General features: G+C 44.9%; 1 protein-coding gene across 1 annotated transcript in view; it reads left to right on the top strand.

Annotated features, from left to right (window-relative positions):
* Positions 1-2,031: 2,031 nt before the first annotated feature.
* PLCXD2 (phosphatidylinositol specific phospholipase C X domain containing 2) overlaps positions 2,032-17,888 on the top strand; it is a 34,475-nt gene continuing 18,618 nt past the window's right edge. Inside the window, exon 1 of the mRNA XM_073306102.1 lies at positions 2,032-2,506. Coding sequence (XP_073162203.1) covers positions 2,368-2,506 — 139 coding nt within the window. The 5' untranslated portion in view covers positions 2,032-2,367. The remainder of the gene's footprint in view (positions 2,507-17,888) is intronic.

The following is a 17,888-nucleotide window of genomic DNA, read 5'->3' as shown; positions in this document are numbered from 1 at the left end:
TGATTCCACTATGATACGAGTTATTCTGGAGGTATGTTTTACTGTGCCCACAGAAATGAAGGCTTTCTTGAAGTCTGAAAAGATTTATTGAGGCTGAGGTGGGGCTTGAAATGGACATGGAGGCCTTTGTGACCATATAAGCCTTGTTTTCATTATTAAAAATGTATGCTGTTAGTAAACAATTATGAAGAGTTGAGTTAGCCAACACAATGCTGACCATGACTTTGGCACTGTAGACAGTGTTGTTAGCTAGTTGTGCTGCATCATACTAAACACAGGTTAGTCTACTCTATGCTGATCAGAGTCCTGATCAGTATCATGCAAGTTGATTCAACTTTGCACAGTTGTGTTGTAACCATATAAAATTTTGTACTGAGGACAAGCCTATAGAAATTCTATAAAATGATTTGCTATGTGCTTTCTCTTATAGGTTTCCCATTCCCCACCCAGCTGTGTAGCAGATGAGTGTGGTTTGAGAGAGGCTCTGCAAATGGAAAGTGTGGAAGGCAATGTTATTGAGTGTGGGGCTGCCTGTAGCCAACTCTGATCTCGAGGATGCAGGTACTGCTGTGTGAGGGCTATGGCTGCATTAAATAACTGTTGTGTGTAAGACAGGGTGGTCTTGCCTCATTCATTCCCATTCTCCTGAAGCTACAAAATGATAGACCAAATAGCCCTATTACTGCACATATGTACCAATGTACCTGTTTGATATCTGAATATAGTACATTTGAATTTTATATTAGATGTACTATTTCCTCCCTTGTACGTTGATCTATGCACATTTATTCCATCTGTATTAGGTATTTGGACTCCTCAGACAGTTGAGTGGGTTTCACGGTTGAATATTCAGAGAATAATTACTGCCCTGGGGGGGAATGACAATAAAAGGATGAAGCTTTTGGTAAATGATGGACCAAAGGCCCTTGGCATATAGTACGTGTAAGTGATTCTGATCCTAATGTCAGTATCAATAGGTATTTGCATTATGGCAGCTTGTGGCTATGCCCACTGTGGATTGGGAAGTTTAATTCCAAAAGGAATGTGAAGTTGTATCAGATGCTCTTCCATGAGCTAGATGGATATGCTCACTTCAGTTTGTACCTTGAATGTGTCTGCATCTATTTCACTATTTAAAAGAAGGATTAATACTTTATTATTTGAAACTGTGCAGTGAAAGTACAATTTGACATGGGACCATGTCATTTCTTTTCCCTTGTTATGAGGAGAGCTGGGCAAGATTTCCTATCCTGCAAAAATCTGAGATTCCAAATATTTTTTCTTTCTGCAATGGGATGAAAGAAAGCCCTCTTGAAGTTTGTAATGAAAAAAATGAGGGAGGGAGGGAGAAAGAACCAACCCATCCCTGAATAGCCAATCACTCAGGGGTTAGGCCACTCATTTGGGAGGTTAGAGATCCAGGCTCAAATCCCTGCTTCACACCAGAGAACTGAGTTTGAGTCTCTATCCTTCCTCCTACTACCCCCTGTGAGTGCTCTAATCACTGGGTATTGACCAGTGGAGTAATCCCTACTATTTCTGAGAGCAAAATGGTGTTCTTCATTCTTGGGGGGTGTGGAAGGGAGGGGGTTTTTTTTTTGGTTCTTTCTTTTTCCCAGAAATGCCAGCCTCTACCTGAGAAACTTTTCCCCTTTCCTCCCGCCTAGAAACGAAAAAGATTGATTGAAATTGAGACATTCAGACACCCCTGGTTGCAGCACTGACCAATAAAGCATTTTTCTGGCGCCCACCCCCAGGACCGCTCTGCTCATGTCTTCCCCTGGGCAGGTTCTCTCTCCTAGGTTTGGAGATTTCTTACCAAGATGTTTTTATTAGATGTGAAGTTGTGCTGTCAGAGCCACTTTTCCCCCCCTTTCTTCCTTAAAGCCCGCGCTTGTACTTGGTGGTTGATCGACAACCGGTTGGTGCTTTTAAAAAGACAGGGGGACCCGCCGCCACGCCTCAGGCCCTCCAGCCGCGGGGCGGAGGCAAACCTCCCCCCTGGCGTTCAGTCCGACCTTGACAAATCGCCGGCCAACTTGTCCCGCAACGCTGATCTGGGCGAGGGCAGCGAGGCTGCTCCCGCCTTCTCGCTGGGGCGGGGCCGAGCTGGAGGATGTTTGCCCGCGGGCCCGGCGGCTTTCTACTTGGCCCCGGCGCGGGGCAGAGCACCTGTCCCACAAGCCGGGAGCCGGCCCCTCCGCCGCGTGATTCCTCTGCCGGCGGGGAGGCGCGGGCAGGGCATGTCCCCGGGCTCCTCCGGGGCCGGGCGGGGCGAAGTTGCGCGCAGCCAGCGCGGCGGCGGCGGCGGCAGGAGCCGGGGGCCGCCCCGGGAGAGGCGAAGGGTGGGCGGCACGGCGGGCGCTGATGGCGGGCAGCGGGCTGGCGGCGAGCTCGCAGCCCCAGCGAAGCGGCGGGAGGAGGGCAGAGGGCAGCAACGCGGACTGGATGGGCTCCCTCGCCCCCGCCCTCAGCACCTTCCCGCTGGCCCATCTGGCCATCCCAGGTAACGCGTCCTCTCTGCGCGCCGCCGCCGCCGGGAGCCAGGGCAGCTCGGCGTGGGGATGAGCCGCCCCCCGCTGCAGCCGGGGGCGTGAGGTGCCCCGGGGGGGGGACGGGACAGGGCGCGGGTTAAGCCCCCCCCGGGTCAGTGTGGTGCCAATGTCCCGCGCTAGCCAGCCCGCCACGCGTGCCCGGGCCGGGGGCATTGCGGGGGAGATGCTGCCCTTGGACAGGGATGTCGGCCCTGGGGCGCGCTCGGTGCTGCACAGGGGGGCGCCCCTTCCCCGCCCCGCCAGCGGCTCTTCGCCTCCCGCTGTGCCCTGCCCGGGACTGGCTGGGAACTGCTCAGCGCACGGGGTTCCGGGTCGGGGGGTTTGCTGTTCCTCTCGGGACAAGTTTGGGCGCCTGCACTGCTTGGTTAAAAAGAAACATTTTCCAAACCTCTGGGCGCTGGGAGGGGGCGGTGTGAACGCACCTGCGGGTTGCGGGAGGGCAGCCGATTCTTTTGGGGGGCTCACCCCAAGACAAAACCCCTGTGCGAGTGACACTGCTTTCATCACCCAGCTCTAGGAGATCTGAGTAGTACCCCCAAATTACCTTCCCTAGGCTGGGCTGGGGTTGTTTCTGTTTGTTGGGTTTTTTTTTTTTTTTTTAATTTTGTTTGGTTTGAAACAACCATTGCCAGCGTTGGTTGCCACTGACTGCAAGGTGTGTGATTAGGGTAAAATTTAATTTCCGGGGTTATTTACCATCTTCTGCTGGGAGGCGGGGTCAGCTGATCACCAGCTGAGGTCAAGAAACATTCTCTCCTCCCACGCACCTCTATGGTGTATTATTACACAAGAGGGTAAATTATTGAAGAGGGAGTGACCTTCCCTGGGAAGCATCCAGCGCTGGTGGAGCCAGGGTGCTAGACTAGATGAATCATTGTTCTGCTCGGGTAATGCCTGTGTCTGAACACCTTCCGGAACTGAGGAACCTTAAATCTCTGCGATCAATTAACATTCAATTTGGGATCTACTTCTCATCTATAGGTAGTAAAACAGGAATGAAGCAGTCTAGCACTTAAGTCTTTCGATTGAACGCTATATAGGAATTGTTGAGACCACTGTGCCATCAAGTCTAGTACTTATTGCTGACCATAGCCAGTACCACCTGCTTCAGAGGATTATCATATAGTAACATGCCCTCACAGAAAGTTTACTCCAATCCCCCCAATAGGTAGAAGTTGGTTTATGCCCTGAAGCATGAGTTTGTATCACTTGCAACATCATTTGTTGTTCTGATATTTATTATGACAATTCTGGGATGTTCTCGTTATCCAAGTAAAATGTACTATGTGCAGGTGGGCTTGAGGGGGAAACCTGCAGTAATTTGCAGGAAAACACTAAATCTCTCCTCAGTTTTCAGAAATAGAATTTCAGCAATGTAAAGCAAGTTTTTCTGTTTTAAATAAAGGTTTTAATACTTAAATTTAAACAAGGGATAGAAAGAGATTTGATGTCTATTATAACAGGAGTTATATTTTTACATGGTTTAAGCAAGATTTTTTTTCTTTTGGTTGTAAAATTGTGTCTGAATTCCTGTGGGTTTTTTTGTGTATATATATACACACACACACACTAACTGACTTTTTAAAAAGTAGCATGGGGGAATCTGTCTGTCTGGTGGGATATGCGGGATCTAAGGTTTTTGCAGGAGGGTGCAGGATAAAAATGCAAGGAACAATGTGGGCATGGGTGGGAGTGAGTATTGCAGGGCGGGATGGGAATGGGATTTTAAAGAAATAGTCCTGTGCCGCGCTCTGGTTGGGTGCTCGGATCCTGTGGAAATTCAGTGAGATTTGGCAGGGGGCAAGCTCCCTTAAACTGTTTCAGAAATCTCAGTCTGAACTTAGTCCCTTCTGGTTTTGTGAAGAGTTCATTAGTCAATCCTGGCTTTCTTCAAATTTATCAGTCATTCATAAGTACTGGCCAGACACTTGGTCCAAATAACTTTAGGCTTACATGTGAGGTCATACAACATTTGCTTCCACTATTCATATTGTGTGTTTGGCTGCCCAAGTCACAAGTTAGTATTTCTGTTCCCGAATGATCTGAAAGCTTTTAAAACAGAGAACAACTAATAATTTACTTTTGTGAAGTATTTTTCAAATGAATTAATCATTCATGCTAAAAATAATGAAACCTGGAGTTGAAAAATATTTTCAGTGATGCTTGGTGGCTGTGCAAATACCTCTGAATGACAAGTAATATAACCCCATCTGTCACAGCGAACTAGTGCTTAGACGTTTATGTAAACAGTGCATCTGTCATCTTCCTAGCCAAGCTAGTCATCTTCTCTAGTCCAAGCGAGAGATGTTGTAGATGGATTCTGTTTGTAAAACAGATGGGAAAAAATCGAGAAAGAAATAATAGTAAACAACACATTCAGGAACTAAACCTTTATAGTACTGGCAATGTCTAAAATGGAGTCCAAATATTTAATCAAGTCAGGTTTTGTAAAGGTGAATTCTAGTATTGATATCTGTTTCAGATATGGGAACAGGTGTGAATTTCAAACAGAGATACAAGCTCTGGAAGAACTGGTATTTATCTGTACTGCCTGCCCTTACTGCTCCCATACCCTTACCTTTAATGTTACTTTTGAAAGATATTTCTCATGTTACTAAATAGGGCTGGAAGCAGGCTGGGGTGATACTTAATTATTAATGCTTATGCTGTGCTTAGCCATGGGCAATACTGATGAGTAATGTAAAAATCATCCCTACTGCATATATTAATTAGTCATTCAATATGAATGCTTTATAGTAGAGACTGCTTATGTTGTTCTGTAGAGCAAAGGTCACAATGTAATTGTAAGTCAGCTCAATTTTTATATTCAGCAGACTCAAGTATAATGGTTGCCATTAAAATATCGTCTCTTATTCCTATTTTACAATTGCACAGTCTCATTGTACTTAATAATCCAGCTCTTATATCGCACCTTTCATCTGTAGATGCCACAGCACTTTACAAAGCAGGTCAGAATCAATTTCCCCATTTTACAGAGGGAGAAACTGAGGTTCAAGGAAGGAAAGTGACTTGTCCAAGGTCACACAGCAGGCCAATGGCAGAGCCAGGAATTGAGCCCAAGTCCCCTAAGACACAGTCCAGTGCTCTATCCACTAGGCTGCACTGAGTATGGAGAGCCTTTCAGCCACATTTATTACCTGCAAACATCTGCTGTGAAGATTTTAGTGGTATAGGTTTTCCTTACGATATTTCATTTTTGGACTCTGCTCAAGTGCAGCACTGTCAAGTTCCTTGCAATAGTCTTGTAAAGCTATTATAATTTCTCCAGTATGTATATTGTGGCAAATTCATTGAAGTTCTAGACATTTTCGTGGGAAGCCCTTGGTGTATGCTCTGGGAGATGCAAACCCATGAAGTCTCAAGCCACTTGGACATGCGGCACCTAACTGCAACTCCCATGAAGCACCAGAGCAGCTCAGATAGATGCAGTTCACTGATGAACTGACCCAAAACAAAACATTGTGACAATCAAGAACCAAAATGTGTCATTTTACCAAAAACCTCCAAACAAAATATTTTGACACTTCCAAATCCATATTCTCTGGAATTTTCCATTCCACAAATCTTTTCCCCAAAATTTTCACCCCAGTATGTGACAAAAACAAATTTAGAAATTTCTCAGGAGACAGAAACTCTAATTTTTAACCAGCTGTAGCAGTGGTAATACACGATAATAATACTAACGACAATGAAGATGCTGCTTTGATGTGTTTGGCACATGTGCCTGCCAAAGGTTGCAGGCAGAATGTGCACGTGCTGCGCTAATCAGTGTATCGGATACGTCATAACTGTCTATTAATTTCAGTCAAGTGTAGTGAATGGATATTGGCAGCATGGTAGTTGCAGCAGAGGAACCAGAAAAGTTAATGATGGTAAGCTTGGAAATCCCAACACGCTGTACGTTTCCTGATCATAAGAAAGACTCTCTGTCTTTCTTGCAACCTTCACACTGTAGATTTCGTGATGGCAAAAGTCAATAGACAGACACAGTCGCCTGTTATGTACCCTGTGAATATAGAAGACTGGGAAGGAGTGTGAAGGGAAGGGAAGAGTTGAAAATGCAAATGGACAGCAACACTTGACAAATGGTTGTTTCCATTTCCATCCTACCAAACTTTTGTGTGAAATAGAGTTTTGGTGTAATCATCTTTAAAGGAGCCAAGGCAAGTCAACAGCAGCATGTAAGAAAAGGATCACTTCATGGATCAACATTCCTGCAGTTGACAGCAACGACTGGGTTCATTAAGGAATATTGACTAATATTGACATTGAGGGGGGCTTTATTAATCTAAATGAGAAATACATATTTCTGCTCCATGTGCTGCTGCTGAGGAATAGCTGCCTTGGAAGAGTAACTCCCCTTTGACTGGAAAAATCAGTTGCCCATTCCTCTTTTTGGAGAGATGGGGACAGGGTGTGACAGGTTGGGTCATAAAGATCCCCTTGTGAACTGCCACCTGATGTGCTGGGACTACCTCTGAGCCCATTTTCCATGGCAGTTTGGGACTTCAGTATCTTGCCTTGTTGAGCCAGACACACTAGCCTGCTACAAACACAGGCCCAGGTCCGAACCACGTCCCCCAGAAGCTGCAGGCTTAACTGAAAACAGCTTAAGAAGTGCTCCTGTCTCCAGCACCCAGATACCCAGTTCCCAATGGGATCCAAACCCCAAATAAATCCATTTTACTCTGTATAAAGCTTATACAGGGTAAACTCATAAATTGTTTGCTCTGTATAACGCTGATAGAGAGAGATGCACAGCTGTTTTCTCCCCCAGGAATAAATTACTTGCTCTGGGTTAATTAATAAGTAAATGTGATTTTATTAAATATAAAAAAGTAGTATTTAAGTGGTTCCAAGTAATAACAGACAGAACAAAGTAAGTTACCAAGCAAAATAAAATAAAACACGCAAGTCCAAGCCTAATACAGTAGGAAACTAAATGCAGGTAAATCTCACCCTCAGAGATGTTCCAATAAGCTTCTTTTACAGACTACACTTCCTCCTAGTCTGGGTCCAGCAATCACTCACACCCCCATAGTTACTGTTCTATGTTCCAGTTTCTTTCGGGCATCTCTTTGGTGTGGAGAGGCTATCTTTTGAGTCAGCTGAAGACAACATGGAGAGGCTTCTAGGGCCTTATATAGTCTTTCTCTTGTGCAACATCACAGCCACAAGATGGGGCCTCTAGCCACCTGGGTAAGTCACATGTCTATGAATGATTCAGCTTTTTGCAGGCCGATGTTATTGTTTACATGTTAGTTTGAAAGTTCCCAGGAAAGCTCAGATTTGGATTGGCGTCTCTCAAAGTCCATTGTTAGTTAAGTACTCTCAATTACTTGAATAACCCCTTCTGACGATGGTGATCAAATCTGTCTTATGTGCTTCCTACAGTAAATGCTTTAAATATAATCAGAGAGCCAACGCTCATAACTTCAGATATAAAAATGATACGTGCATACAAATAGGATGAATATATTCAGTAGATCATAACCTTTGCAAAGATATGTTACGTGGCATATCTAGCATAAAACATATTCCAGTTATGTCATATTTACATTCACAAGCATACTTCTAGAAAGAAATCAAGCCAAACAGTAAAGTCCAGGTCTCTTCATGGAGTACGTGCTACCAGAAATTCATTGATGTTTTTTTTTTTTTTTTAATCAAGGGGGTACCTAATTTGAGTGCATTTGCTCCTTCCCCCCCAACACCCTAGCTTTTGGGACTGCTTGTATTCAGCGTTTTAGAGAAGGCAGATGGAAATTTTTGACAAGAACAAAGGAATGTTTAATTAAACTGATAACTGGAACATTCAGAATGTATAAAAATAAATACTTTTACACACAGTTAAACAGTGGAGCTCAATTCTCAGATACTTGACAGTATTCAAAAAAGGATTAGACATTTATACAGAACACAAAATATCCGGAGTTTTAACAATAAATACTATCTTTAAAAATAGAAGAGGTTTAAGGTGGATTAACCATGTTGCTTCAGGGCATAAGTGGAATGGTTTAGCTCAGCAGTGGGCAAACTTTTTGGGCCAGAGGCCACATCTGGGTGGGGAAATTGTATGCAGGGCCGGGGCATGGGGTTGGGGTGCGGGAGGGAGTGCAGGGTGTGGGAGGGGTTCAGTGTGCAGGAACGGGCTCAGGGCAAGGGATTGGAGCAGAGGAAGGGTGCGGGGTCTATGAGGGGGCTCAGGAGAGGGGGTTGGGGTGCTGGAGGGGTGCGGAGTATAGGACGGGGCTCAGAGCAGGGGGTTGGGGTGCAGGAGAGGTGCGGCAGGGGGCTCAGGGCAGGGAGTTGGGGTGTAGGAGGGGTGCAAGGTGCAGGCAGGGAGTTGGGAGGCAGGGTGCAGGAGGGGTTGCAGCTCCTTGCCTGCCCTGGCCCCGTGCCGCTCTGCTCCGGGAAGTGGCTGGCATCACGTCCCTGCGTGGCCCCTGGGGGGGTACGGGGCTCCGCGTGCTGCCCTTGCTGTGCCTCCAGGTACCTCCCCCGAAGCTCACATTGGCCACAGTTCCCCGTTCCTGGTCAATGGGAGCTGCGGGGGGCAGTGCCTGGAGACAAGGGCAATGCATGGAACCCTCTGCAACCCCCACCCCTTGGGCACAGGGATGTGGTGCCGGCCACCTTTGAGAGCGACGCGGGGCCTGCGGCACCCCGGGGGGCAATCCTGCGGGTCGGATCCAAAGCCCTGAGAGGCCGGATCCGGCCCGCGGACCACAGTTTGCCCACCCCTGGTTTAGCTGGCTATAGCATTGCTTCCCAGTTTCATCAGACTGACCCAATTCTTTTTATTAGGACAGGCTGAACTTTCTGTTTATTCCCTGACGCTCACTACTCTCTTCCCCTGCCGTCCTAAACACTCATTCATATCATGATAAACTGCTGTCCCCATTGTTCAAGGAGCCAGCAAAGCAAGCTGGCAGATCTTCACTTGAAATATTATTGATTAGTTGGTTCGTCCAGCCTTCCACACATTGGATCATGGTAATGAGCAAAAGTGATGACTGTTTCGTTCCTTAGATTGGGAGATTCATTGAGTTTGAGTGATACCTTAGACTAGAGAATGAGGCACTAGGGCATTAACTGTGTTCCAGCTAGTATGCTTTGGCTCAGAAAAGTGACATTCTTAGCAGGTAGACTTGGTTTCATAGAAATTACAAATGGGAAAGACCTACTGTGCCCTTAGCCCAATGCCACTGTGATCATTAACTGCAGTATCTTTTTCTATTGCACTGGTAGAATTTTAACCTAAAAATTACATTCCTGATAATTATTTACCTGCTTTCTAAATCAAATTATGGCTTCTCTAGCAGGGATGCTCTTGAGTGCCTCCTAGCAACGGGGGACAGTACCACAGTCATCCTCTCGCCCCTGGTACTCCCTGCAGGCTGCCGATCAACCTTTGTGGGTCTTCAGTGGCTTGGCCTTCTGGCCAACTCACAAAGTCCAAGTGAACCCCTTCCAGGCTATTAAAGAGTCCAATAAATAAACAAGCTATTTTCCCTCGCTAGGGTCTTCAGGCCCTTTGTTCAGGTGCCCAAATAAACTCTATCCCCTTTTAGGGGTTTTTGCCACTTCACCTGTGGCAGGGCAAAACCCAGACCTGCCTACTTCCCAGGTTCCAACTCAGGGACTCTGCACAAGGCAGCCACCTCAAGCCTTCATTGCTATTTCCGTGGGCTTCTTCCTCCCAAGTGCTTCTAGCGCCAACCCTAGCTCAGGGCTGACTCCTCAGGTCCTTGTCTCTTTGCAATCACAGCTGTGTAAATTCAGCGAACCATTAACTCTGTCTAATGGTTGGTCTCCTTTGGCCAGAGCTTTCTTCTTCATGCCCCTGATCCCAGCTAAGAACTGCGTGGCTAAGGCCTGGCAACTCCTTTTATTTGGGCCAGCAGAGCCCTGATTGGCTGTTGCTAGTCCCTCTAGCCCTTGGCAGGCCAGGTCTCTCTACCTTCCAAAATGGTTTCTCCAGAGAGTCCTCTCTCAGCAAACTTGGAGGACCGACCTTTACTGCTCTTTTCCTCACTGCTTCTTCCAGTGGGGTATAGTAGGACTGTGAGGGCCTTATCAGGGATTCACAAAGGCTGAATACACCCCATTACAGATGCACTGGGGTATTAGAGGGAAATCAAAGCCTTTCCCATATAAGTGCATGGAGTAGTCATGATTGTGCTGCAGAAAGAGGATTGGCTAGAAGGGCTGTGCTTGGAATGCACTGGCTACATGGAATTCACAGACGTAGTAACTTCTCGTGATCTCTACCAGGAAAGATGTAACGTCTGCAAGCACCATGTCTTGGGAGGTGTATCTCCTGCCTGGTGTGGCTCGTCCACCCAGAGGAAATATTAAGTCTTGTAATTTTGACACACTTCTAGTGCTACTGCATGCTTTTCTTTCTTTACCGTGCCAAAACTACTCATTAGTAAATTGAACTAAACGTAGTACTCGCTGGAGGCATTGTGCTTGCAGAATGCTGAGGCAGGCATTGTGTTTAGAGATGAGAAGGCAGCTCTTCAGTTACTGGTTTTGAAGGTGTGCCATGGTCCTGCCATGGCTGGTGCATGGGCTGGAGGTGTGCAAGGCTTCGATGTGCCTCAGCCATGTATTTAGTGTTTGGTATGTGTAACGCCTTGGACTTCACTATGACTCTCCTGCTCCTTGAAGTGAAGAAGCATGAGGATTTTGTTTTTCCGCTGTGTTAGGAGGAGAAGACTGTGTGCCTCCTGTCTCAATCCTCTCTACCTTGTACATGCATTCAGGGATAACCAGAGGAGCAAGATCCTGGTTCTAAGCATGTAAAATAACCATAACATGGCTCAGTGCTAATCATAGTGGCAGACTGGGTTGTTCCAAAGACTGATGCTAGGATTTATGCAGCACCTGGAGACTGGTAAAGAATGCTGTTCAAAGGGCTGAGAGAGACAGATCCTAAGAAGCAATACTTTTAGTCAAACTTGATTGCTGAAGGTAGCCTCCAAATTTTATTTCAGGTGTATTGTGGGAGGCCAGGTTAAGGTTAGCGGGCAAGGATAGAACCTAACACACTCGGATCTCAATTCCTGATTAGGAACCATAGGCAGGGTTGGAATCTTTAGAGAGACGCCATTACATAAATAATTACACATACAAAAATACATTAAAAGAACATTCCTAAGATTGCAAACTGAAGCACTCAAAAGGTAGGAGATGGCCGAATTAAGGTCGCTTATGCAACCTTATTTTGCCAGCACTCCTTCCTTCATGTGTATGTATGCTTTCTGATAGCCTTTAAGTGCCAGTTTCTTTGCCCACCCAGTCCCAGCCCTTCTGTCCATCCCCTACCAGTTTCTAGCCTCCCCTGTTCTCCAGGCTCCTATTTCCAGGCTCTTTGCCCAGCTACTCAGTCAGTTTCTCTCTCTCCCCATCTCCAATTCCAATCTCACCAGACTGTCCAACTCTCCCTGCCTCCTCTGCATTCTAATCATGTGATTTCCTCCTCCATGCTGCCTGGATATCTGCAGGGAGATCATTGAGAATACCAGAGAGAGAGGTCCCTGCTCTTAGGTCCAGTGCCTGGGCCCAACTTAGAGCAGCCATTGCATGGACAGTCTGACTCCACCCCTATACTAGCCCTGGATTGGAAGAAGCATGCTCAATCGTTCTGCGGGAATAGCACAAGCTCAGTCCACCCACACAATGGAGTTGTGAGCTGATGGAGCATGTTCAGTGAGAGATTTTAGCTGCTAGAATCTGTCTCTAATAAGCATGTGATTTTTTTTTTAAAAGGCTTATAACTTGGCCCAGTTTCAGGAGATTTTTCACAAGGAGGGCAAAAGGCGCATCCCTGTCAAAAAGGCCATCTCCTGCCAAATTTCAAGGCCCCACTCTAAAGCATGGAGGCACCCAAGTTAAAAGAAAAAGTTTCTGGAATCTTTTAACATGCGCAAAACTATGTATTTTTCCCTAGCTGCATTCTTAGAAGTGGCTGAACAATTTTGGCTGAAATTTTCCAAAAAATGTTCAACCTGATATAGACAACCGAGCCCCAACAATTAAAGTGTGGCAATATTATGAACGGTCTTACAATGGGGAAAGTGTCAAGCAACCTTAATAGGCAATATTACCAGCCCCACATATAATAAAGTGAGTATCTATTACACAGAACATGAAGGGCTGTACTTTGGTTTATTGAATACACAAGAAGCTGCTAAGGAGAAATAGTTTCAAATTCTGAATGTATGAAATCATGAAAAAGAGGTCACAGTTTCATATGCTGCTCACAGAATGAGATGTGCATGACATACCTTAAATGGGTGCAACTGTGCACAACTATTTCAGCACCTCCCAAAGGTGGGTGTAGCCAAGATTATTTTGATGCCTGTGTAATTGCTGACCAAAAGTTGCCTGGGTGACTTGTGTCTTAACTGGCTAAGTGAAATGAAAGTGTTAGTTAAGAGGAAGCCAGGTTAAATTTTTAGGGTGAAAACTTGGAGACAGGTGATTTGGGTTCTGTCTTTGTGACCTGGGGCAAGTCACTTTCTCTGTCAGTTTCCCTATTTCATTTATGAGACCTTTCATGCCCCATGAAAATTTGGCGCCCAAAGAGAAGTGGGTGGCCTTCACTTTGTGGCCCCATGCAAGGAAGGAGCAACTTGAAACTGCAGCGGGTCTCTATAGGAGTCCTCATGGAATAGGCTGCTGACTGAGGGGATCATGTCATTGAATCAGTGCATAGACAGCTGAGCTGGCCACCTGTTGGGTTAAAGTTTGGACTCGTGTGACAGGTGAAGCATATGAGATCGAAAAAAAACTTAAAAATAGCGGATGTAAGGCTAACTTCTTAAATCCCCATTCCTTGGCTTCCTGCCCAACTCAGTGGACATTCACCAAGCAATGATGCATCATCCATTAGAGGAAAATAATCTCGCAGCAGTGATGAAAACCTGATATGAAATGCTGGACACCAGCTTCTGATTAGTAGGTCTTAAAAAGAGCCTTTCCTAGTAGCCAGGGTATTCCATAACTGCTTACTGTGGGGTTTCTTGCACTTTTCTCTATTAGCAGCTAATATTGGCTGCAGTTGGAGACAGGTTATTGGACTAACGGGGCTATTAGTCTGATCCAGTGTGTCAATTCCCATGTTGATGAGACCTTTCTGACTGATTTCAGAGTAGCAGCCGTGTTAGTCTGTATTCGCGAAGAGAAAAGGAGTACTTGTGGCACCTTAGAGACTAACCAATTTATTTGAGCATAAGCTTGAGCTGTAGCCCACGAAAGCTTATGCTCAAATAAATTGGTTAGTCTCTAAGGTGCCACAAGTACTCCTTTTCTCTTTCTGACTGAGTATAAATTAGTGTGTTAAGCTACACAGATTACATGAAGCTTGAAAAATAGGATAGAAAAACTGACAAAAAATGCGTGCTCATGAGAAAGTAGTCAGTGAAAGCGAGGATCTCTGGATCATAACATCACCTCCAGCTTGTCAGTGATGGACACTGCTTTGGTCTAATTGGAAGTCTGAGGCAGGAGGACAGCATTGTTGCTATTAGGAAACACCAGGTGTAAGAAGTCCCCCTGCTAGAAATAATAATCCAAAAAAAAAAAAGTTCAATGCTTCTGCTTTCTCCCACCTTACTTTTCAACTCTGCCTTTATTCTTTTTGGAGGGCAATGGTAAGATGTTATACTAGCTCTTCCTCTCTTTCTGTGGAGCATCAAAACAAGGAGAGGCTGTTTTCCCTGGGCCCTGGGGTGTAGTACCTCCCTTGTAGGCTACCACAAAGTGGCAGAACTGCCTGGAAGGAACTGTGGAACTTCTTAGTGTTGTTATGTATCTGAGGTAGGGCAGACTCTGCCATGCCTGATCATAGCCTGCTGGCCCTCACTGTGTCAGAGCACAAAGTTGGATCAGTGCAGTATCTCTTCATACATGTCCCTTTCCACTGAACAGTGTGGTGACTCAGTGGACAAAATTAATACAGACCAAAGGGTCTCACAAGAGGATGAAAACCTACCTCAACCAGCTCAGAAGTAAGTCTTTGAAAAATCTCCCCTGTGCAAAAACACCTCTTCCAAGTAGTCCAGTGTTTCTTCTCCCCTCCCCCCCCACCCCCCGGCCACACCCCCAATAGGTCTTAACTGTGTCTTAGCCTCTATAGAAATGCAGGTCACATATTGCACGGTCACCCATTGTCTTAGGATGAAAATCAGGTCCCTTGCTCTAAGACCTAACACCTCTTAATAAGTAGTCAGAAGCAGAAAAACCCACCAGCCCAAAATCTCTGCTGGCAACATGGGTCACAAGAGCCATTGGCTGACTCCTGGCGATGGTGCCACTCAGGAATCCCAAAAGCAAGTGTCAGAAGTTGGTGGCTCTTTCAGTACAGATGTCCTGTAGCAATTTATATAAAGACAAGGTTGTCCCCAGAACATTACAGGCTTTCCTCATGAAAGTAAATTCTACTTTCCCTATGTCTCTCTGGAAATAATACTTCCTTGTGTTCAGCATCTCAGGACCCCAAAAAGAGACTTAACTGCAAGGTAAATGGGCACACAGCACCTTAAATGCTATGTGAAACACACTGAAACAAAGAGAGTCAGCATTCATCTTGGTTTCTTTTCAGTAGGGTCCAGACCTTGCAGCATAAGGTATTCCTGACCCGGTAAATAAAAAGCTGTATAACCAAAGTATGTAACAAGCAAGCTCTGGAGAGAATAAGAACCCAGCACCACACACTGCTTAGAAGCATCTTGGGCACAAAGAGCTCTGACTACAGGAAGCAGAAGACGTAAAGCAGCCAACTAATCCCCTATCGGCATAGTTACTGACCACTGCAGACTGTTCCCGGAGGGTCCGTTTAGTAAGAAAGTGCTTTACCTGGTGGTTCCCTAGCAAATGTTTTAGTATATCGGATGATTTCCTAGGGAGAAGGGTTAATTCTATCACAAATTAATCTTCCCCGCCTTCTTTTTCATTCCAACTTCAGTGCTTACTGTTCATTATTTCCCACCACGGAGTGTGGAGAGATGTTACGATCCAGTGTGGAAATCCTGTAGTTTCCTGGCATTTCTGTTTCCGCTATTCTAACTGGGAGTCAGGACGTTATTGGATTTCTCACTTAACTTCACCTGTGAGACAATCTGCCCACAGACAAAGTTGTGAGTTAAAAGTTACTAGTGCTTGGCTGAAGTATTTCTAAATCATAGAATGAACTGGGCTGGTGGGCACAAGTGAGGGACATGGCTTGACCCTAATATTCCCTAGCAACAAAGCTGAGCTTTTTCTGAGTTCCATGCAGGCAAAGGCACTGCCCAGAGTTCACGAACAGGGGAAGATATTAACCACACAGGTACCAAATATTCCATTTTCTCCTCTTGCAATGAAAAGAGCTGATACGCTGGAGAGGCAAGTGGAGTTTTTTCAAACTCTGGCCTAGGCTAACAAGACACAGATACTGTGTTTTCCAAGGAGAATCCAGGGCCAAAAATACTCCAAGATTCAAGTCCTCTGTTCACTCACCAAACGGGTACAACAGTGTTTTTTTGCAAACCACTTCCCTACTGAACCTCAGTCCATGTTTAAGGTCATGTAGCCTCCATGTCCTGCTCTGCTCTGCTGAGACAGCCAGTTGTGGTGGTGGTTTTTGTGATACTACAGCAATACACTAAGTACTAGACCAGGATCACCAAATCAATTTGGCACAGGCCATCCAACAGCTGACAGCCAATAACAATGGACTGGATTTGAGCTGGTGTGGTAGAAAAGAAAGCTAACGTACAGTATTGTGTCTTGGACAACTATTTCTTCAACAACTTTCCCCCCCCCCTAATTATAATACCTTATGCCTGATACTGAAATTACACATTTCTAGGAAGCTTTAAGTTACTAGACTGTATGTTCCCCGTTTAATTGCTGTATTACAATTAACTAAGGAATTTGTTAGAATACTATTCAAAAACAGACATGCTTATCTAGATAGTTCATATGGATCATATCATGGCGATGGCAGTTGTTACCAGGCAAGAGAAGGGGAGGGAGGTAATAAGCAAGTCAAATGTGCTATTCAGTGTGGATTAGTAAAGATGTTTTAAGATGCTAATCTTTTGATTAGAAAATCTGGATTGTTAATGACCTGTATCCAGAAGCCTTTGGGGTTTGTCAGGGGTGCTTCTGTCTCATTCAATATACGTGATGGCCGGCACAAAGCAGAGCTGGCCCTTGCAAAATAGCGGAATATTGTTCTTTCCTTGGCTGCTTCTAGAATAGCTTTTCCATGATGCTCCCAGACCTGTTACTTTTTAAGCCTGATTGGTGTATTTCCAGATGCTTTTGTTTTTTATTGTGTTTTGTGCTGAATCTATATTTTCTTGATTATAAATGGCAAATGTAGTTTAGGTGGAGAGAAAAATCTTGCTCTAAGAAGTTTGGCGTCATTGCAGCTAAGGTAATCCTGGAGTGTAACGCCAGAGTCCACAATTGACATTTTAATGCTGTTAATATGCCGGTGGACCCATTTGTGGACCCAGCCAGCTACACATTGAAATGTTACACATAAAGTTCTTTAATTTTCATACCTTGTATGTCAGCAATGAGAAAAATCCTTCTGCTGATCCAGTCCACTCACCTGAAAATGCAGCACTGTTCCCCTTCAGTATTGTCTGGTGTTTAAGTCCAGCCTAGTTCTAAAAGTCCTGAGAAAAGGGGTTTCCATCACTTATTTAGACTGGTCCACAGCCTAACATATCTCACTGCCGGGAAAACTAGATTAGTAGGGATGACGTTAGATATGCTTTTGTCTAGGGAAGGGTATTTTATATCTCTTTCAGTTTGTTGACAATATATTTTGTACTTTTACATTGGAAGATTTCAAAGGCTTTTGCACACACAGTAATCTTCACAACATCCCTGTTAGGGTAAAGTACAGATTAGTTAAATGACATGCTTGAGGTCACACAGGAAGTCATTAATAGAATAGGACCCAGAATTCTTGCTTCCAGAGACCACGTTCTAACCGTTCTACAATATTCTCTTCTTATCACTCTTATGCAGTAACAAGAAAAATGAATAATTAAAGTCCAGTTCTTGATAACCCACACAAAACAGTGAAAATAAAAATTAAGTCGAAGACAAAATGCCAAATTTTTGTAACGTTACTGCATTCGCTTGATTTGACTAAGTAATTTGACCCCACGATTTTAAGGAACATGAAAAATGTAAGGAAAAAAGTTCCAGATGTGAAGCGAAAAAGCTGCTTCTTAACAACTGAAACAAAGAAAATAGAACAAAAACATTCTTGAATAATGAAAGATAATAAAGGCAATA

This window comes from Lepidochelys kempii, chromosome 1 (genome assembly GCF_965140285.1).
Source record: "Lepidochelys kempii isolate rLepKem1 chromosome 1, rLepKem1.hap1, whole genome shotgun sequence".
NCBI lineage: Eukaryota > Metazoa > Chordata > Testudines > Cheloniidae > Lepidochelys > Lepidochelys kempii.
Note: the sequence above shows the minus strand (reverse complement) of the source record. Positions and strands in the feature narration are given on the sequence as shown.